Raw genomic sequence first — 22,660 nt, forward strand, 5'->3', positions numbered from 1 at the left:
GATGAGAACAAATTTTAATAATCATAAAAAATTCTAAATATATCAAACAAATCAATAATATTCAAAAACTCACAATTAATTTCAACACAAACAAGTAATCATCTATTGCAAATCAATTTCAACTAAAATAAAAATTATGAGTACTCTCACTAAATCTTTATAAGTGCTCTATTCGATATCTAATAATCTCAAATCAAAACATCAAACAATCACTTTTGTAAACACTTCTTTAATCTTATGAAATATGTTTAAAATGTTTATACACTCAATCTTGATTCTTATAACTTTTTTTTTATACCTCATATTCTCACTTTTTATAATCTTTCTCATCAAGAATTCTTTTTTATTAGAATTTTTGTTTAATAAAAAATCTTATCCATGAAACCATATCTTTAGAAATTTTAAAAATATCTCAAAAAATATTTTCTAAACCTTTAAATTTTATTCAATATTCCTAACAATTCTTTCATCTAAGATTTAAATGAGAGTAAAAAGCCTTGATTGAAGGTGAAAAAAGTGATATTCCAACATTTGATTTTAAGATAAGTGTATGCTTATTCTTATTCAATTAGTATGAGTTTTCCTTTCCTCTCTCTCTCTCTCTAAAAAAAAAAAAAAATCAATTTAACTCCTTGGATTTTTTTTTTTGAAACTCCTAATCTACCCTAAAGCTTCCTCTATCTTACTACATACTTAGATGACAGTATGTAATCTAAATCTAGTTTGATTATGGAATATATATGAAGAAGATTATACTATACCTTAATCATTAGACAAATGTCTTTTTTATTGCTAGGATATATATATATATATATATATATCATCTAATTTGCCATGTCTTTCTCTACTCCTATCCAAGGTCTACATTCAAATCCATCATCTCATTGTTGCAAAGAACATACTAACAAAATGTACAGTCATTTAAGAAGTATGCTCAATGTTCCCAAACCTTCCAGAAGATAATAAAAAATAATAAAGAAAATCCAAAAGCAGGTTTGCTTAAGCCGATAAGATACATTCATGGCTGTCAGCAACCTTTGTATTCTTAAAGAGAAGAGAAAAAAAAAAAAAAAAACCATAGCTAGAGAGAAAAGTAATAATTCACCTAACATCTTAGATTGAGGAGGTAATTGGTTAGGAATTGCCGTCGCCTTAGTGCGAGTCTTCAAGTTGAAGAAGAGTTTGATGACATTGGTAAGTCAATAGCAGACAGAAATAAGAGCTTTGCATTTTGCAAATTAAAATAAAGAAATGATTTATTTTTGATGTATTATTAATATATAAATTTTATAAACTACCAATAAATTAGATGATATTATTTAATTAATAAAACAAATTAGATTATATCATCTTATTAACAAGTTAAAATTTTAAAAAATATTAATTTTTATATATTTATTTTAAGAGTCAATATTTATTCATTAATAAAGTGATATCATATGATTTATGAAATGAAATAGATAAATTCTTTGGAAAGGTCATTTTCCACTATAATCCCTCATTTGAACTACAATTATTTGCAATAATCAAAGTAATTAATTATTACATGAAAATATGCAAACAATTTGATAATTAATGTGACTCAAGTGGGATTTTTTTGGTGGTGTGGTCACATTCATGCATTCAACTCTTCCATGCCTTTGGTTGGCTGCTTACCAATTACATTAACCCAAATGACAATTGCTTTATTTCTAAAAAAAAAAATGACAATTGCTTTACAAAAAGTTGGAAAGTTATCATCAAATTTCTTTAATTTATATATATTAATCTTCTCCTATCTCATACTAATATTGAGCTTCTCATCCTTAAAACGCAAGTTTAATATTTTTAAATGAAAAGACAAGCATAAACTTTAACCATGAAAGTATCTCTTTTCTTGAAGATAAAAAATGGATTACAAGTGTTAGGATTTAAATTTTAAATTTATTAAATATTTTTTTTTTTAAATTATTGAATGAATTAACTGAATTAAAATCTGTATTTTCAAAACTAATATTTGTAATTATATACACATGCAAAGGAAGCATAGATAGCCACAATAAATCATATGCCAATTTCCAAATTTTAACCTTCTACCAAGTGCAGTAACATCATATGCTAAAATTGATATCTTCTTTCACATTTTCTCTAAATAAAAATCAAGGTTGTTGATATTGTATCAAACAACATTTTGATTTCTTTTAAAAATACGATATATATTGGTATCGGTTGTTTCGGCATATTACTTTAATTTTTTTTATTTAATTCAAATATATTTATAAACATATATGAACTTATACATTATAATATTATTAATAATCTACAAAATAAATATGTAATATATTCAAAAATCAAATAAATAAGTCTAAAAGTATAAGAAATAATATCATAAATTTTTTCATAATATTTGTAAACACTTAATTTGATCATATGATATTTAAATAAGTATTTTTCATATAAATATTAAGATAAAAATAAATATGAAAAAATTAATTAAGACTTTATGATTGTTAAACTTTATAAAAGAAGTATAATTGTTTTTTTGAAAAAAATTTAAAATATTTATAAATTTTGGTTTGAAAAAATAAACTATAAAAAAATTAAAATAATAAAAAAAACTTAACTTTTAAGGGTTATTTTATCAATTAATTTTATTTTTATTAAGTTGAAAATAATTAAATAATAAAACATAAATTAAAAATTACAAAATATATTTCACATTCACATACCAGACAAAATATGTTATTTTATTGAAATTTACTAAAACAAGTTGAAACTAATAAAAACAATAGGTATTATCATGTACCAAATTCGATATGAAAAATCATTTTAAATGTATCGTATTTTAATATAACTGAAATGTATTAATTGATATAATCGGTTTTGAAATAAAATTAACAACCATGATAAAAATCCAACTTTAACAGGAACGTTGATACGCAACTAATCATAAAATGCATCAAGAATCATCAAGAGCCAGCAAATATCGATATATTTTATGTTTATAATCTTGTGATTTTAGAAAAACTAAAAAATATATAAAGAAAATTTTATAGTTTAATTATTAAATAACAAAACTTTCATTTTTACATCATTCGATTCTTTCAACCAAACAAAGCATAAGGTAATTGCCGAAGATTTGCGGTTTTGCTCATTGGGCATTTTGCGAGCATACATTTTTCTTCTGGGTCTGACTTAGCTTACATTTTTTGGGTTTAAAAGCATGGACTTTGGAGTCTTGACCCAAGAAAAATAGAATCTAATCGGATCCATAACAGTTTATCCAATGAAATCCTGTTACATTTCTCCATTACGTTTGGCCCAGATATTGATCGTGTCTTTAGACACCAACCTCCCTACAAAAGGCAATCAACTAGAGATGGCGGTGAAATCATCGCAGCTATCCGCATTCTCTCTCTTCCGTCGACCAAAACCAAACTATCGAACACTCTCCAAAGTTGTCATAACCACCTCTTGCATCCGCTGCTACACGACGCCATCGCAACCAATGGACGACCAACAACAACCAGGAACAGCAAAGCGAGTGGTGGTCTGCGGCGGTGGCATAATCGGTGTTTGCACGGCTTATTTCCTCGCCAAGAAAGGCGCCTCCGTCACTCTCGTTGAAAAATCCTCCGTAGCCTGTGCCGCTTCTGGAAAAGCCGGCGGATTCCTCGCTCTTGACTGGTGCGACGGTGGTCCTGTCGAATCACTTGCACGCGCTAGCTTTAATCTCCACCGTTCACTCTCCGAAGAACTCAACGGCCCCGAAACGTACGGCTATCGTCCCCTCACCACTCTCAGTATTTCCATAACCGAATCGGAGCCTTCTTCTCGGTCCGGTTCCTATTCGTCCATTGACTCTAAAATACCGTCTTGGGTCGATGGACCGGCACGTGGGTCTCGAACGATTGGGTCGACCCGAACGACAGCCCAAGTACATCCTCAATTATTCACAAGAACTCTGTTAAATACGGCTGTCGAGAAACATGGTGTCGAGGTGGTGATTGGGAAATTGGAGCAGGTGCGGGTTGAAGAGGGGCGTGTTGGATCGGTGGTACTTGAAGATGGACGAGTTATTGAGTCTGACTCGGTTGTTTTGGCACTTGGGCCATGGTCTGGAAAGTTTGAGATGTTAGCTTCGATGTTCAGAGTTTATGGGCTTAAGGCACATAGTATCGTTTTGGAGCCCAAGGAGCCTGGTGCTATAACGGCTCATGCCCTTTTCCTTAGCTATCATCAACAGGGTGGTAAAGCCATGGATCCCGAGGTGTACCCTCGTCCAACTGGTGCGTTCGACAGTAAAATTTTGATTATGAACTATCTATAATTGTAAAGCAATTTCAGACACAAACAATTTAGCTTATTTTTGTTTATAAAATTGTAAATTGGATTCGTAGGGGAGGTGTATTTATGCGGGATGTCTGCGGAGGCAGAGGTGCCAGATGATCCAGAGCAAATAGTAGGCATCCCAGAATCGATAGAGATGCTAAAGAGAGTGGCTAGAAATGTTTCGAGCCATCTGGCTGAAGGAGAGGCGCAAGTGAAGGCAGAGCAAGCTTGTTTCTTGCCATGTACCGACGACGGTGTGCCTGTGATAGGAGAACTTCCAGGGATCAAGGGGTGTTTTGTGGCTTCTGGTCATAGTTGTTGGGGGATACTCAATGGTCCAGCTACTGGTGCTGCTGTGGCTGAGCTTGTGCTTGATGGACGTGCTAGCATTGTTGATCTTAGTCGGTTTAGTCCTGCTAGATTTGTTGGGCGTAGAAGCATTAAAGTTTAAATTGTATTTCATATACCAATTTTATCGGAGGAAGCTTCACATTTTAGTGCCTTGTGTTGTGAGTTCTTGTTAATATGATGAGCATTGGGATATCACCTGTTGCTATGTGATGGTTGATACAACGAATTATAGAAACTGCCTCCTTCGCTACATCTACATAAAAATAAATATATACACAGAATGTAAGAATCAGTTTGTGATGGAATCTCTAGAAGGTAATCGATTTTATTTTCTAATTTCATTCCAATAAGGGCAGAGAAAAACACTACTTTGCTCTTGCAGCAGCCTCAAAAATGTGGTTGAGCTCTGTAAGTTATTCCCTTTCGTCGACATTCGACTACCTATTTATTTGCACCGTTATGGGTTATTTGTCTCCAGGTTAAGTTCCAGGCCCAGGAAGCTAAGGTTTGGCTTGCAAAGAACGGATTGGGAAAGGGACATATTTTCATGATTATCGTTTTGTGGACAAACAAATTGGGTTTTTTTACCTAGACCTGGGTCGTAGGGGTTTGGATTGCAACAAGAGGCCCATTAATAATAACAAGAAAAACCACTAACAGGGAAATAGGAATTATTCAGGACGCATGTGAAACCACGTGCGCACAGGAAGAGCAAGGCAAAACCTATAGGCGCCTAGTGACTTGAAGTTCTAATTTTCCAAGGAGCATTTTCTTCTTTTCCAAGCTTATACATTTCCCATTCATTAAGGAGCTAGAGTGAGTTTTTTCAAGCCAAGATCAAAGAAATGTTTTTCAAACCCATTACATCAAAGCACATTTAATACATTTTTCAAAGGCCAAACATCTGTTTCCATTATATTAAATTTTCTGTCATGTTCAACTTGAAAGAAAAATCAGTTTGGAGTTTGGAATATTAGATTGTATTAATGGCATTCACATTACAACTCACAAAGATCAAACTTGATTCCCCAATGAAATGGAATTTATGAACCCTAAGCAGTCTTAATTAAAAATTAGATTCTTCAATAATGTAATCCCATGTTTCCTTATCCCACTCTACGACAGAACTCAAGACAAAAAACTACTGAAAATCCAAACAAGGCGTTGACAAGCTGCCTCAAAAAGTTGGGTAACAAGCTTATGGTAGAAACTATTAAACCTCGCCGAAGGACCCGGTTGTACTTTAAGGCTCATTATTTGAAGCCAGGCCATACCTTACCAGGCCAGGCTTATTCACGGGGCTAAGTGAATCTCCATTAATTAACTGGTGAATGAGTTCATTTCCCTATGTTTCTAGAGATGGTAACAAGTCGGTCGAAAAGAGATTTTATTTGTCCTGATTTTATATATTTAATATTTAAATTTGATTTGATTTGATATTAAAATATTAATTTTATATTTAAATTTGACTTGAATAATATATGTATATAATTATAATTGATTCAATTTGAAATGAAATTAATAAAATATTATTTTTTAAATATAAATATAAAATATACATAATTAAATAAATAATAAAAATATATTTTATATATCAAGTCAGAGTGATTTATCTAAAATTCGATCTCTTTTTCTTCACTTTCAACTTGACCTAATTTGTTCCAAAATTCTATTTAAAAAAATCAAACCTATAGAACCAAATTAGAATCCAACAAATTCAAGTTGGATTGCAAAATCCTATTTGTTTCTCCTTGTATATGCAGATAAAAAAGAGTGATTAATAATAAGTGGCTAAGCATGTGGGATTACATGTTAGTAATAAAAATATAAAAATATTATTTTTATATTTGAATTTGATTTGATTAGTATATGTATAAAATTATAAACAATTTGATTAAAAACAAAATTAATAAAATATTATTTTTTAAATATAAATATATAATTAAATAAATAATAAAAATATATTTTATATATCGAGCCGGAATAAATTTATCTAAAGTTTGATTTAATTTTTTTTTACTCTAAACTTGATCCAATCTAAAATTTAATTTTAAAAAATCAATCTTATAAAATTGAATAAAAATATAATAAATTCAAGTTGGATTGCAAAATCCTATTTGTTCCTCCTTGTATATGCAGATAAAAAAAGAATGATTAATAATAAGTGGCTAAGCATGTGGGATTACAGGTTAGAATCAACTTTTTTGAGGAGACTGGACTTGGCTTTTTAATTCTGTGAGACAAAAATAGGGCCCATATGAAATGCCAATCAACTAACAAAGAGTGATGAAAGAAAAGGAATGGTTTACTGGGACAAAATAGCAGGAGCCATTGTCCCAACAGGCGCAGAAGATTGCAGGAGTTTGGCAAACCTAGTCACAGTCTCCCGAATATCAACCAAGGAAAAGCTCAATTATTTGTTGCATGCATTAAATAAGGGGTGCTGGTACAATTTTTTGTCCAAAAATTTTTGCTCTACAAAATTTTAAGGCCAACCAAATTTCACCCAAAAGGAACACATTGGCTGTTTTTATATCCCATTCCATCATATATCAAATCAATCATTGGGTTGGCATGTGAGAGAAGTATCTGCAAAATTAGCAATAAAATAAATTTATTATAGTACCATGATTTCCTGATTTAATAAGTGTTCATTTAAAATTTATACAACTAAATTTACCATATCATTAATAAAATTAATTTAACATAAAATTTTTATTAAATTTTTTAATCACAACTATAATAATTTTTAATTTCATAATAATTAATCTCATTATTTATCAAAATAGAACCCAAGTCTACAAATTTAGGCAATGAAATTGCTCCTTCAAAAATCCTCTGTGTCTTATTTAGAAAATTTCAGTCTTTGATCTTCACCAAAAGCTCCATTTCTAATCACCTCAGCTGCAGAATCCCAACTCTCAATTCTTGGCACTGAACTCATAATTATCAAGCCAGGTTGAATTGTAATTAGACTCTGGTTGGCTGTCGAACAAAATGTTTTTCTCCCTTCTTTTTACGGAACTTTCCAACGAATAAGGCAGGAGTTGGCATGAAATAATTTATGTTTTTTTTACTGTTAAATGTGTAAAATATTAATATATTTTTAAATATGTATAAAATATAAATATTATAATATTATAATTTGTGTTCATATATAAACACAATATTTTTTTTTATATTTATCAAAATTTTAAATAATATTATTTTTATATATTTTTTATATTATTTTTATATCACCATATTATCTATCAAAATTATTAAGGCATTCACACAAGCAAAACAGTAAATATTTATCAAGCTAGGTAATTTTTCTAAAGTCGTTTTAACTGAAAGTATAATGGCTAGCATTTTCTCGTTAGAAAGCTTTTGATATAGCACTAACTTCTTGGTTGTTGTATTCTGGCCATCAAAAAATAAACCTGTTTCATTATTCACCAACAGGCAACATGCAGTTTTGATTCTGGTAATGGTAGTTTAGGCCAAAAAAAACTTGCTTCCATATGTTTATAAATTAACTTTAAGGATTGGGTGCTTTGTACCTGCTACATAGCAAGCAATGTCAAGAAATTGATAGAGTTTCAGGTTTTCGTGTCAATGAAGAGAGGGAGAAATCAACAAGATCCGTCCATTTGGGACATGATGTTTTTTCACCTACAGCATTGAAATTTCCTTTGTTTTTTCAATATTCTGTTTCAGTATTTTGCTGCGAAATTCATCCAAAGCAAAAATGAAAAAAGATGGAAAGTGAAACTGTAGTAGACATGATGCCAATTATTGTTAACTTTTATCCTGTTGCTTTCAATTTTTTTTTTTTATAGCTAATGGTTGATGGTAATTGGCAAGCTGTCAAAATCTTTGACCAAAGGGCCTGGTGGATCCAGATTGCTCTTTTCAAAATTTTCTTTTCATCTTCAAGAAAACAGCCATGGGCCAGTTCCCACACCTGCAACCCTCTCCATTGTTGCCATTACCAGCTTTTTTAGCATAAAAGAAAATGTTGAACGCTTTACAGCTTTTCCATCCATTTCCTTTCTCTCTCTCTCTCTCTCTATATATATATATATATATATATATTTCTTTTCACTTTCAATGTAGGAAAAGAGGGATTATAAAAACAAAAAAAAAAACAGGAAGAAAAAGGGAGGTAAAGTGCATTATAATAAAGAGATACTAGAAAGTGAGAGTTTCCTAATCTTGCTTGTGCATGCAAAGTAAATGGATCACACCTAAAAAAGCAGGCACAAAAATATTTTTAATCTTGTATTTATTAACACCTTAATGCATTCACCTATTTTTTTATTTGCTTAATTCTATTATAACGAGGTGGGTAAAGCTGCCACAAACAATTTTAAAAGAAAAAGAAGAAAAAAAAAAAGAGGTGCCAGATAATGATGGATAACGTAATGCATTCCCATGTGTGAATTCTGGGATAGAGCAGCCATCTGCAATGGAGAACAAATTCTAAGCTTCCACATTGTCATCAAACTCAAATCTGGCTTGGTGCCAATGAATTAGACAAAAGTTAAATCTACATCCTAAGCTGGAATCTTACATAACGTTGAGAAACGAGAGCTATGGACCGCCTGATCATCTTGTCTAGTGCCAAAATGAGGACAATTTGGAGAGAAGCCAAGGCTGGTTATTGTTCATTTAAAGTAACTAACAATTATTTGATAATCCCTTGCAGATGAAACACTATAACCAAGTTTTTTGGTTGCCAAAACTCTCATTAGGTGGTCGTTTTCAACATTTATTTGCCTTCTTGTTTTCTTGCTTTCTTGCTTCCCGTCCTTTTTTGTGTCAGATTCTCATATATAGAAACAGCAGGAATAGAAACAGATCATTTAAACATTGTACGTCCTGTAGTTAGGGCGACTCCTTCTGGCTCATTGTTGGGGCCATGGTCAAATCAAATTCTTCAAGGATTTTCATCTTTAAGTATATAGGAGATGTTGTATATCAAGGGCTTACCAGCAAGTTAAAATTTTCAGACGGCGGAGCAACGAATAAGACCTAAAATTCTCATAAATCCTATAATGAGGCTCTGATGAGATGATATTAAGGACCCTTTTGAGGACCCCTCCACAATAATGTTGCCCTTGAGCTTATAGTTATCGTTAACACGACGTTATCATCTTATTTATTTTATTAATAAATTATTATAATTTAATTCATTAATAATATATAAAATTTATATATTAAAAATGTATTAAATATAAAACCTTCCATATCCAACAATTAGGAGTCAAAGAGCACATGCAAATTTGTAGTTTTTTAATAATGCTGTTACCCATCTAATAACCATTAATGATAACAAAGAAGTAAAGCTCATGTCAATCTTCCTGCCGGTAACTTACCAAAACCATTAATCTATTTCATTAGCATATTTACAGAATCTAGTTTTTTTTTTTTTTTTTTTCTGTGTAGAAAAACGTAAAAGGAATAAAAAGTTTCATTAACGTAAATCTAAGAGAGAGCGAGGGATGGCAGGGTTGGAATGAATTTTCGTTTGACCCCATTTCTTAATATTTATGTTCAAATCCCATCAATATTAAAATATTATTTTATAGTCAATCTAATTTGTATATTTATAAATTATAATTGATTTAATTCAAAATTAATTTAATAATTTATATTTAATATAATATTAATAAAATATTATTTTTAATAAAAATTATATTTTAATTATATATAATATAATATATTTATCAAATTAATATCTTAAATTAAAATATTAAATAATAATTTTATTAATCTAATAATAAATATACAATTAAATAAATACTAAAAATATATTTATATATATTCGAATAAAGTCAGAGCGATACCACCTACAATTCAACTCTTACTCGACTTCAGAAAAAAATTCAATCCAATTTTTTATTTAAAAAAATTTACCTTTATCAGACGAATCCAAATCCATCATATTTTAGCCAGAGAGCACCGAAAGATTAAACTATGCATAGATGTTTTATAAAAATGATGCTATTGTGATCCCATAGCCTATAGGTGATTTTTTTTTTTTAATTTAATGAATGTGATCAGGAGCAAGTGAAAGGAAGAATAAATTTATCAAACCAACGGAGACAGCATTTAAGCATTTCTAGCAAGCTAATAAAATTATATATCTGCAGAGAGCTGAGCACCAGAACATTTTGGTGATGGTAAGCTTGTTTTGTTGAGCTGTGTATTTCTTAACTCTCTTCTTATAATTTATTAATTATTTTTTTAACCAACTATCATCACATGGCCTCTGCACCTTCATTAACATAAATGATAAATCTCAGTTACTTCCCTTAGTCATATCTCTCTCTTTCCTTCTTTCTCTTTTGTCTCTCTTCCCTCTCTCTCTCTCTCTCTCTCTCTCTCTCTCTCTCTCTCTCTCTGATTTTGTCTATTTTCATTGACGAAATGTGGGATCAGTTTGACAAATCATGAGTTCCTCCTCTAGTGTTAAACTCCATTTATGGAGGAGAATTCTTGTTATTCTGGAGTTTCTTATGGTTCAAGCTGTGGGGCTAAATACAGATGGAACTCTTTTGCTTTCTTTCAAGTACTTTATTCTCAGTGATCCTCTAAACGTGCTACAGAGCTGGAACTCCAACGACCCGACGCCATGTTCTTGGAATGGAGTAACTTGTGGAACACTAGGCAACTCCAATGACCGCTCTCGTGTTACAGGCTTGACTCTTCCAAATTGTCAGCTTCTTGGTTCGATTCCATCCGATCTGGGGATGATTGAACACCTTGAAAATCTTGATCTATCCAACAATTCTCTTAACGGGTCTCTTCCTTTTTCTATTTTCAACGCAACCCAGCTTCAGTTTCTTGATTTGTCAAACAACTTAATCTCTGGTGTCATACCAGAAACAATAGGACGGTTACAAAGCCTCCAATTCCTTGACCTTGCTGACAATGCATTGGCGGGAACTTTACCTGCCACTGTCACCACTATCCAGAATCTAACTGTCGTTTCTTTGAAGAATAATTACTTCTCTGGCAATCTTCCAACTGGGCTCCAATCTGTTCAATTTTTAGATCTGTCTTCCAATCTTGTTGAGGGGTCTTTGCCTCCAAACTTTGGAGGCAACAATCTCAGGTACTTGAATGTTTCTTACAACAGGCTTTCCGGGGTAATTCCGCCACAATTTGCGGAGAAAATTCCTGGTAACGCTACTATTGATCTTTCCTTCAATAATCTTCAAGGAGAAATCCCAGATTCAGTTGTTTTTATGAATCAAGAATCCAAATCATTTTCCGGAAATCCTGATCTATGTGGTAAAGTAACCGGGCGTGATTGTCCAATTCCTTCTTCACCATCATCTTCTCCTAACGTCTCTTCACCAACTTCGCCTCCAGCAATTGCTGCCATCCCCAAGACAATGGACTCCGACACGCCGGAACCATCTTCTGGAGCTAATAAACCAGGACAAAACAAGCTCAAACCAGGAACAATAGTAGGAATTATAGTCGGGGACATAGCAGGAATTGGATTTGTCATCATGGTTTTCTTTTTCGTCTACAAGTTAAAGAGGAAAAAGAGAGTTGAAACTACACAGGAGCAAGAAGGTAACACAGCCAAAGACAATTGGTCTATAACATCTTCATTGTCAGAATCAAGAGGGTTTACAAGATGGTCATGTTTGAGAAAGAGAGGAGAGTACGAAGAAGAATCTGACACCAGTTCTGACACGGAGGAAGATCAAAGCGGGAGCAAAAGTCATGATAATCAACGGCAGCAAGAGCAAGAACATGACAAAAAAGGCACATTGGTGACCGTTGATGGGGAAAAGCAGCTAGAGCTTGAGACGTTGCTTAAAGCGTCTGCTTACATTTTAGGTGCCACGGGCCATGGTATAATGTACAAGGCAGTGCTTGAAGATCGGACCTCCTTGGCTGTTCGAAGGATTGGTGAGAACAGTGTGGATCGTTGCAGGGATTTCGAGACCCAGGTTCGAGTCATTGCTAAACTGGTGCACCCCAATTTGGTCAGGATTCGTGGGTTCTATTTGGGAGTTGATGAAAAGCTAATAATCTATGATTTTGTACCAAACGGCAGCCTCGCCAACGCTCGTTACAGTGAGTACTTTTCCATTCTTCCTTTTGTTCTTTTTCATTTGTTCCCTTTCTCTTTTTTCGACTTTCCACACTTGCTAAAGTGCGCTGGAGAATTGAAGTGATGACGGTGGAGTAGGTGTAACTGAAACCTTGTTTAATGCATGGGAAAGTCAACTGTCTGGAAGGTTCGTATTCGCCAATTCCCAATCGTTCACCCTACGGCGTTTGACAGCGATTTACGTGAACAGCTCACTTCCTTCTGAAAACGACTCGTCTTCTTTATCTCGGTGGCTTATTCTTGCGTTAGCACTTTGCCGGCCTTACACTAATCAAGTTTCGGCTATTGTTACTTTTTCATTTTTCAGGAAAAGTTGGTTCTTCACCTTGTCATCTTCCCTGGGAGGCTAGGCTCAAGATCGCTAAGGGTGTGGCACGTGGGCTAGCATATCTCCATGAAAAGAAGCATGTGCATGCCAATTTGAAGCCTAGCAATATCCTGTTAGACTCTGACTTGGAACCAAAGATTGGAGATTTTGGGCTCGAAAGGCTCATAACAGGTGACATGAGTTCTAAACTCGGATTATCAGCCCGAAATTTTGGCAGCAAGAGGTCAACGGCATCAAGAGATAGCTTCCAAGACCTAGCAGGGCCTAGCCCAAGTCCAAGCCCGAGCTCTTTCGGTGTATCGCCTTACCACGCCCCGGAGTCACTTAGGAGCCTCAAACCCAATCCAAAGTGGGATGTGTACGCATTTGGTGTCATTTTGCTTGAGCTTCTAACAGGGAAAGTCATAGTTTTGGATGAGTTGGGACAGGGAAATGGGATTGTAGTCGAAGACAAAAACAAGGCATTGAGGATGGCTGATGCAGCAATTCGTGGTGACTTGGAAGGCAAAGAGGATGCCTTGATGGCTTGCTTCAAGTTAGGGTACAACTGTGCATCTCCAATCCCACAAAAGAGACCCCCGATGAAAGAAGCCTCACAAATTCTTGAGAAAATCCCTTCTTCAACTTCATATTCATCACATTAATATGGACAATGACAAACAATAGAGAAAAGTGTATGTAATGATTGACTGATAGGGTTTTTTTTTTTTTTTTTTTTTTTTAACTTTTGTTTCCAAAGTGTGTCTTGAATTGGAAATTGCATAAAATCATGAGTTGGATCTTCTTGGTGTGATACTAATATTATTGCTAATTTTTATACCCAATCCATCCTTGGTGACACTAATAGGAGCGGTGTTGTTTGATTTTTTATTTAAATTTAAATTATTCGAAAATTAAGGTGGACCTCATATATAAAGCCAACTTCAATTATTAATAGTTAAGTATTCAACTTAAAATTAATTAATTATAAGTGAAGGGATTTAACTTAAATAAAAAATTATAAGAAATTAAATATTTATTAAATGTAAAATTATATCACTTTAATAGGCTTCCATCATGTGTAAGTAGAGAAAAAAAAGCTTATCATGTGACAAATTTGAAAATAACAACAAAAATTTTTTTGATTATGATATTATATTAAGCATCTAACATACTATCAATTAACAATAAGTTGGATACTTAACATTAACAACTTTTTAGTGCAAACACATCATAATATACACATTTAAATATCTTTTATATTAAACTCGTTGGGAACATATAAGCTAACCCCACTTTATGTTTTAAATTTTCTTAGTTTTCCATTCCATTTTTATATAATTATTAACAAAAATATTTAATTGAGAGATTGAAAATATTTCATTTTTCATAAATTAAAAAGCCATCTTATCTCATATCTTAACTCCAAAAAAAATTTGTCTAAAATATATAAGCAATTTTTTTTTATATAAAAGTGATTGTAATTTTAGGATAGAAAATAAAATATTTGCTTCATTTGTATAAATCAATTGGATTAAATTTCGAATTTTAATAGAAAATATTTTAATGTATTTAAATAGTTAAGAGTGTTTAGTTAAATAAATCATATTAAGAGAAACCAATTATGGGCTATAACGGCCCAACAAGTTTGGGCTGGGACGACTAATTGGTTTGGGCTTTAGCTGGGATTAATCAACCCATTCTTGGTGGAGCGGCGCCTACGGTTTGTGTGCGCCGCCTTAGCCCTCATTTTTTTTTTTCAAATTGGGATATATCCCGCTCTTCTCTCGTTTTAAAAACCCTTCAAACTTTTCTTTTTCGGGCTCAAATAGCCGTTAGAAAGAAAAGAACAGAAAAAAAAAAAAAAAAAGGAAAAAGGCAAACGCTCGATTTTCACAAACTCGGCCAATCCAAACCAAAACCCACAACGAAGAAAAAAAAAAGCAATGGCGACGAGTATTGGAATGATGGATTCGGCTTATTTCGTCGGCAGATCTGAGATTCTTGCTTGGATCAACTCCACTCTCCATCTCAATCTCTCCAAAGTTGAAGAGGTTTCTTTCTTTTTCTTTACGAAATTTGGCTCGTTTGATTTAATATAAAAGAGGGTTTTGTTTTATAGATATGTTTCCGATCCGGTGCATTTTCAGGCTTGTTCCGGTGCGGTTCATTGCCAGCTTATGGATGCGGTTCATCCAGGGATGGTGCCGATGCACAAAGTCAACTTCGATGCCAAAAACGAATACGAGATGATCCAAAATTACAAAGTCCTCCAAGACGTCTTTAACAAACTCAAAATCACCAAGGTTTTAATTTTAATTTTAATTTTAATTTTGTCGGTATTTTCTGGTTGTGAATTTTGATTTGATTTTTTTGGCTGGTTTTAGCATATCGAGGTGAGCAAGCTGGTGAAAGGGAGGCCGCTTGATAATCTGGAGTTCATGCAATGGATGAAAAGATACTGTGATTCGGTTAATGGAGGAGGTCTTCATAAGTAAATTTCTTTTAAACCCTTTTTTTATTTTTTTGATCGGTTCCATTTTGTCTATTAATTTTAGTTAATTATACATTCTTTTAGGGTTTTCTTGTTCTTGTTGGTAATGGTTTCTTTTCACCAATTGAATTTAAAATTAGTTATAGTATTAAATTTTTGGAATAATTGGCGCTATCACTTTTTTTTTGTTAGCATTAATTGTTATATATGACTTTAGTAATTTCTTGATTGAAATTTGGCATTGTTATATTAATCTTTCTGGCATCACTAATTTGACAGATTGCAGTAGTTTTAGTCATTTTTCCCAACAATTGATAATGATATTTGGGCCTAGAGTTTCATATGTTACGAATTGACTTTCCTGAAATTCATGTTATTTCAATTGTTTTTCTGTTACTAAATTCTGTTCCTGGTATTGTTCTCCTTCATCAAGGCTTGCTTTCTCGGCATACTATATATCATGAATTAAATGAAATGAAGAGAGAGATCTATCAGTGATTTTTTTGGTGTTGTCATATTTAGTTACAATCCAGTGGAAAGGAGAGAGGCTTCTAAAGGAGGTAAAGAAGCCGGCAAGAAATCAGCACCACAACAATCCTCAACCAAGGGTTCAACGGCTGCTCCTAGACCTTCATCTTCCCATGCTCGAAGGAACAACAACGATGTTTCGTCATCCGTGAACCCTTCCAATCAATCAGCAAAGACTTCATCCAAACCATCGACATCAGTGGCTGCTTATGATGAACAGGTACTTTATACTTGATGAATGAATTGATAGTATTATTGGTTTAAGAATGTTAAGAAGAGCCTAAGGTCTTCTGCTTTACAACGTAGATCACGGAATTGAAGCTGTCTGTGGATAGTCTTGAGAAAGAGAGGGATTTCTACTTTGCAAAGTTGAGAGACATTGAGATTCTCTGCCAGACTCCTGAGATTGAAGACTCACCGGTATTTCTCTTTTGAGATTCACATTTACAATAGGCAAAATTTATTAGTAAAAAGTGTTATTAAAATTGATTGTTTAATGTTTAAAAAATGGTTATTAAAATTAATTGTTTAATGTTTAAAAAAGGGTTATTAAAATTGATTGTTTAATGTTTACTACATGTTAATGCAGATTGTTGCAGCTATCAAAAGGATTTTATATGATACAGATGCTGATGCATCAGTGGTGACCGAAGCTCAAGCCATGGTGTCTCTTCACCCCAAAGAAGCATTAGCTTTGAGTCCAATTGCTGAGGTATCAGAAGAAAAATCCAGTTCTGAAACTCAGAAGAGAAAAATCATTTTGAACATCGATGTTGATGCTGCTGGAATCACAACACTGTCTCCAAGGCAAAGGCTCTCTGATGCTTCCGATGTTCACTGCAGTGGGTCACCTCTTATGACTTACTGATCAGCAATCAGCTAAACTTCTGAAAGATTTGCTTGACAAATACAGTTTTGTCAAATTTCTTAGATATATATATATATCTACAGTTCTATCTATTGTTTCAATTGCAGTCCAACCAGTGTTTAGGACAGGGCATAATATAGTCGTCACCTGAATTGTTAGCAATGTCTGTTTGGATAGTGTTCTGTATTTGGAAGATGTAAGAACAACATATGTGTACCCTTTCTACTTCAGGAGGTCATTTTTAGCTAAGGTCTGCCATATAAAAAATCCTGGATGATTACTTGCTAGACACCTTTTTCAGCTTCTCTATTTTTACATATTTTTGTTAAGGGATGAATGACATAGGTTTTAAATTGTCAATGGAAAGAGATATGGTGATGAGTCTTTGTTTCTTTGGGAGCGTTTAGTCATTTTGCAGTTAAATACGATTTTGATCAACAACAGGCTAAAATGCCTTAGGCCATATCCTTGCTAGTAACCCAATTGGCCCTGCTGGCCACAGCGTATGTTAGCTCCCACTGTTCATCCTAAAATTTTTTGCGGATTTTAGGGTACATTTGGATAGACAGTAGGATTGAAAACAAGTAGCGGTGAGATTGGGTACAGTAGTAGGAAAATTAAAATAAGTTGTAAAAATATGTGTTTGAATGCAAATGCAGTGGCAGTAATGAGATTTTTCATTTTTACACCAAGGCAGTTGATTAGCCATGGCGTTCAGTTGTTCGCTAGACCTTTTCCCCTTCAATCACAAACTAGAGGGTAACATGGGACAACTGCACCGCAGGGTGCTATCCAGATGCATCCTAGTGGCACACTAGTGCTATCCAGAAATAGTCTTGGATATGAGATATCAGAGAGTGACATGTGGGGGTGTTCACTTGATGTTATGGCCTCTTCCTTTGGCTGGAAAATAGTGTTGGAGAACAAGTATCATCAGCAATGTCTCAAAGTAAACACTAGACAGTAAATTAAGCATAGGGGGATTACTGTTTATGGTAACTAATATATATTCTCCATCACTTCTCGAAATCAAAATTCAAAGACATTCAATATAAACACGCAAACCAGGATGGTTATGTTTCAACTTTTTCAGTTTCTCAATATTGCTGATCGTTTGAGTTTTCTCATCTTTTGCTTTGGACAGAAGAGTAAGACCACAAATGCAAAAGGTGAAGTTGAAAGAGAGGTGGAAACAGTGTACTATTGGTCATCAGCAGGGAAGGCCCAAGAGCCAAAGAGTGTGCAGGTGATTCACCATCATCCACAAAACAACCAGAAGAACAGCTGAGGTGTCCTTACTGCTGCTGCTGTTGCTGTGGCCTCTACCCTTGAATCTGCCAAGGATGCAATATCTCGAAAGCAATGGCACAATTCTCCATTTCAAATGACCTTACCGACTTTAGAATCTCTTGGAAGTTTCATTTTTGGGGAATATATGATTTGTATAGAGTATAGAGCAATACTTTTATGTTTTGTCTTGTAAGTACACAATGTGCTTAATTGTTGTCAAACACATAATGCATTGTCTCCTTGATTAGAGATTGGTTACAATAACCTGAAAAACATGTTATCTGAAAAGTGACAATAAGATCAATCTTTTTGTAATGCCAGAATATTAATTCTTTTCTTTTACAGTCAATCCCCTAATCCGAACTCCGAAGGGTTTGAAGGGGTGAAAACAGGCCATAAGGAAAAGCTGATAAAAGCTCAGACTTGACCCATCTACTCCCCCTCTGCCTTTCCTCAAGGGAAATAAACAGATTTGTCAATGCTATTGGGTAAAGTCAAGTATTTGAGATAAAAAAACTCAGCTCTGCTTAGATTTGTAAGTAGTTTCACCAAAAAAATGGAGAAAAAAAAAAAAAAAAACTCAAACTCTACATGAAGATGCTGCGATAAGCACATAAACAAAATATTCCTTTTCTTTTTAATTATCAGACTGCAGAATCCGTTTTGATTGGTGGATCCCATCCACATTACTTTCTCTTTTCAGCCTGGAAATTGAATTACAACCATTTCCGTTCGAAAGAATCAAGGGTTAAAGCTTAAAAATTCATGCTCAAAATACAATTGTCAGTTCGCACGCCACTGAAAGCAAAACAAAGTTAGTGCGCTTTATTCTTCTTCACCAATTGTCATCCGAATCCTATTCTTTTATCTTTTATACCCTAGTCCACGTCTCTCGTTGCTTTTATAGCATCCACCATCGAGGCATATATTTCCCATTGGTTTCCCTCTTATTGCTCACCATCTGGAGTCACTACTTGTTTCTGCTCTAATTTTTCGAGGTCTGTGAGCCGAGTTTTCCTTGAAACAGGTTAAGTTTTACTAGTTTCTTGGTATCTGGTTCATTTCCATTCTTTCATTGCAGTTATAAATTAGCTTAAAACAGTCGCAGCAATGGGAATGGCAATATCTAGATTGGTGAGGATGCTTTTTGCAAAGAAAGAAATGAGGATATTGATGGTGGGACTTGATGCTGCTGGCAAAACAACCATCCTTTACAAGTTGAAACTTGGAGAGATTGTTACTACCATACCAACCATTGGTATTAACCCTCAATATCTCTCTGCTACCCTAATCTTTCTACCTTTAAACTATTTGAACACCGAGTTTTAGTTAAATTTTCGTTAGATTTATAAATCCAATTCCAACCTGTGATTAGATGTCTATAGTATATATGTACTACTTTCTCAAGTATGGTTGATCATTTTTTTGTCATGTAATTTTCCATATTCATTTCTCAGCTGTTTCTGAAATTTAACTTGCTCTCATTTTCATGTGGTTGAATCGTAACATTTCAATCCCACGTCGGAATAGATATTATGAGGATCTAATAACTGAGAATTTTGCTAATCCAGGATTCAACGTGGAAACTGTCGAGTACAAAAATGTTAGCTTCACCGTCTGGGATGTTGGAGGACAAGATAAGGTAATAAGCGTATCAATACTAATGGTAGCTCTTACAAAAGCATGGTAATCCCACCTCCCTATGAGCTAATACCTAACAATTAAAGAGTAACTGTTTCATACTTTGCTTTATAGATACGACCTCTATGGAGACACTACTTTCAGAACACTCAGGGCCTTATTTTTGTGGTGGATAGTAATGACAAAGAACGAATAACGGAAGCCAGAGACGAACTTCACAGGATGCTAAGCGAGGTCAAAGATTTCGAATAACTTTGTGAATTCATTACTAGTTTGTTCCCTCAGGGGCTAATTTTAATAGAAAATCCTGATGGAAATGTCATTCAGAGTATTAACCTCACCAAGCTTTCATTAGATTGCTTACTTAAAACTGAGAAAGTACTAGCCGGTTGTGTACTGTGTAGATATTTAGTGTGCATAACAGGCTCAATTACTTGTGGTCTTTCTTTTTTCAGGATGAACTACGTGATGCAACCTTACTTGTCTTCGCCAACAAGCAAGATCTTCCAAATGCCATGACCGTTTCTGAAATCACTGATAAACTTGGCTTGCATTCACTTCGCCAACGCCGTTGGTAAATTATAATGTTAACTCAAATAACTCACTAGTCTGTATATATATTCACCAACTAATAGAGCTAAAATTTGCTCATTTTACCTTCAACTATTAATAAAAATTACAACCTGACACCATTTTAAAAGACAAAAGGTATAGAATTAAAAGCTGATATTAGAATTTTTTACTTTCCTATGGTAATTGGCATTTTTGGAAACTGATATAGGTACATCCAGGCTACGTGTGCCACCTCTGGCCAAGGACTTTATGAAGGCCTTGATTGGCTCTCCAGCAATATCTCTAGCAAGGCAAGATAAACCAAGCTTCTTTCATTCTGCACCACTTACAAATTTCAATGACCTAATTAAATCTATTTTCTTTCTTTTGCTCACAGGCATAATCCAGCCAGCTCCTCATTCAACGTAGAAAGTTATCTACTTCCAAAGAAAAACCTGAAAATATAGGAACGAAGGGCATGTAACTCAGTTTTCATTATTCAGTAGATTTTAAACCACTTTTATGATTAAGAAACCATAATATATATGTGTGATACATCATAAGAAATGTTCAACGATGGTTAGCTAAAGTAGATTCATGACTCTTATTTTGTACTTTTATCCATATAAATAAAAATAAGAATACTTTAAGAGAATCAAAATCTCTCAACAAATTAAGAGGCTTAATTTCTTGTCAGTTTTACATTTTAGCATTGATGAATAGCTATCAGTTTCAGAGGGTAAGGCAAACATTCAAAAGTCATACCAGTATAATTTGATATCAGCCAGAGAAGAGTATTGCTTGCTGTTGTTTTAATAAAAAACAAGAAAAATTACCCAGTTACACTTGGGTTGTAAAATTTTTTTTATTTTGATTAAATATAAATTTTTTAATTTAATAATAAATTAAAAATTAGTTTTTAGTATTTTATTGGTTTTTTATTTTTTTTAAAAAAAATATATTTTTAAATTGATGCTCTAATTATGTAACCTAATTACAATTGGGTAGACGGTGACTTCTATTTTAAATAAGAGAAACTACTTTAAAAAATTATGTAAATTAAATCCAAATTTAATAATACATAAATGACAATCCAACCGATTAATATGATATTTATTTATTATAAAAATTAATTAATTATCAAATTCAAACCCATTTGTCCATGAAATCAAAGGTCACTAATATCATCACTCATTCAACTTATTTAAAAAAAAAACAATAATTTTATGATGGTAAGAGGGGTATTATAATAACTTTGACCAATTGTGAAATGGGAGTATTTCAATAATTATAATAAGAGAGATATTATAATAATTTTAATTAATTATAAAAAAGGTATTACAATAAATTTGCACACATGCATTCAATTGTCAAGTAATTAAAAATATATTATGATAATTTCCAATGAAATTTTAGTTGATTATGAAGGCACTACATTAGATTTTTACACGTGTTAAAAATAAGCAAATAATTAAGAGGCCATAATTGTCATTTTCAAATGGGTTTATTTTCATTATATAGTTATAAATTTTCAAATAAAATAACATGTTAACTTTTTATTAACTAATTATAAGGATATTTTTGTAATTATGATAAAAATATTATAATTATTTTGATCAATTTTGATGGAAGAGTATTTTTATAATTATGATAAAAAATATTATAATAATTTTGATCAATGATGGTGGTAAACAATTTTCATAATTATAGTTAGAGAAATATTATAATATTTTTAGCTTTATACAATACTAGAGATATTTACGTAATTATAATATTAGGATGTTATAATGATTTTATATTTGTAAGAATTTTTTTGTCATTTAAAAATAAAAAAATGTTATAATAATTTGACATTTATAAGGAGGGTTTTTTTGTCATTTAAGAAATGAGAAAATTATAGTAATTTAATTCAAAAGAGGGATATTTTTGTCAATTAAATAGGAGAGCATTATCGTCTTTTTAAACACATGTGAAGCAATTGGCCAAAATTAAAGGGGTATCATTTTAAATTTAACTAGATGTTAAATGTATGGATTTGACCTACCTGTTCAATCCATTCCAGGCCTTCTGGCATTTTGGTCAGAGTTAGTAGGATTTGACATCAAAGCAGGTGAATGGCTCCAAATCCTGGAAAAGCATTACCTGATGTAGTTTGAAAGCAGTGAGCCGCATCAAAGGGTCAAAAGGGGGCTAGGCGTG

At 32.9% G+C, this 22,660-nt stretch overlaps 4 protein-coding genes across 7 annotated transcripts; all 4 read left to right on the plus strand.

Annotated features, from left to right (window-relative positions):
* The first annotated feature begins 3,294 nt into the window (after positions 1–3,294).
* LOC111316196 (D-amino-acid oxidase-like) lies at positions 3,295–4,808 on the plus strand. Its single transcript, XM_022918205.2, has 2 exons — positions 3,295–4,268; positions 4,380–4,808. The coding sequence occupies exons 1-2, from the start codon at positions 3,359–3,361 to the stop codon at positions 4,760–4,762; spliced, it is 1,293 nt and encodes a 430-aa protein (XP_022773940.2). The 5' UTR covers positions 3,295–3,358; the 3' UTR covers positions 4,763–4,808.
* Positions 4,809–10,697: 5,889 nt separating this feature from the next.
* Positions 10,698–13,895, plus strand: LOC111316197 (putative LRR receptor-like serine/threonine-protein kinase At4g37250). The gene is made up of 2 exons (XM_022918206.2): positions 10,698–12,744; positions 13,089–13,895. The coding sequence occupies exons 1-2, from the start codon at positions 11,100–11,102 to the stop codon at positions 13,751–13,753; spliced, it is 2,310 nt and encodes a 769-aa protein (XP_022773941.2). The 5' UTR covers positions 10,698–11,099; the 3' UTR covers positions 13,754–13,895.
* A 1,007-nt stretch (positions 13,896–14,902) lies between these two features.
* Positions 14,903–18,470, plus strand: LOC111316199 (microtubule-associated protein RP/EB family member 1C-like). Of its 2 annotated transcripts, none has more exons than XM_089753504.1 (6): positions 14,903–15,133; positions 15,239–15,394; positions 15,476–15,582; positions 16,105–16,330; positions 16,417–16,530; positions 16,700–18,470. In XM_089753504.1, the coding sequence occupies exons 1-6, from the start codon at positions 15,035–15,037 to the stop codon at positions 16,976–16,978; spliced, it is 981 nt and encodes a 326-aa protein (XP_089609630.1). In that variant the 5' UTR covers positions 14,903–15,034; the 3' UTR covers positions 16,979–18,470. The 2 variants fall into 2 exon arrangements, with proteins under 2 accessions (XP_089609630.1, XP_022773942.2); XM_022918207.2 differs by having other exon boundaries at positions 14,905–15,142; positions 16,700–18,466.
* A 699-nt stretch (positions 18,471–19,169) lies between these two features.
* Positions 19,170–21,122, plus strand: LOC111317083 (ADP-ribosylation factor 1-like). 3 transcript variants are annotated; one of them, XM_022919417.2, is made up of 6 exons: positions 19,170–19,266; positions 19,350–19,526; positions 19,840–19,910; positions 20,024–20,143; positions 20,365–20,483; positions 20,691–20,781. In XM_022919417.2, the coding sequence occupies exons 2-6, from the start codon at positions 19,379–19,381 to the stop codon at positions 20,779–20,781; spliced, it is 549 nt and encodes a 182-aa protein (XP_022775152.1). In that variant the 5' UTR covers positions 19,170–19,266; positions 19,350–19,378. The 3 variants fall into 3 exon arrangements, with proteins under 3 accessions (XP_022775152.1, XP_089609786.1, XP_089609787.1); XM_089753661.1 differs by adding an exon at positions 20,859–21,122 and having other exon boundaries at positions 19,226–19,526; positions 20,691–20,772; XM_089753660.1 differs by having other exon boundaries at positions 19,224–19,526.
* The last annotated feature ends 1,538 nt before the right edge of the window (positions 21,123–22,660 follow it).

Source organism: Durio zibethinus, chromosome 24, assembly GCF_047325235.1.
Source record: "Durio zibethinus cultivar Kanyao isolate XHJ-2024 chromosome 24, ASM4732523v1, whole genome shotgun sequence".
Classification (NCBI taxonomy): Eukaryota; Viridiplantae; Streptophyta; class Magnoliopsida; order Malvales; family Malvaceae; genus Durio; species Durio zibethinus.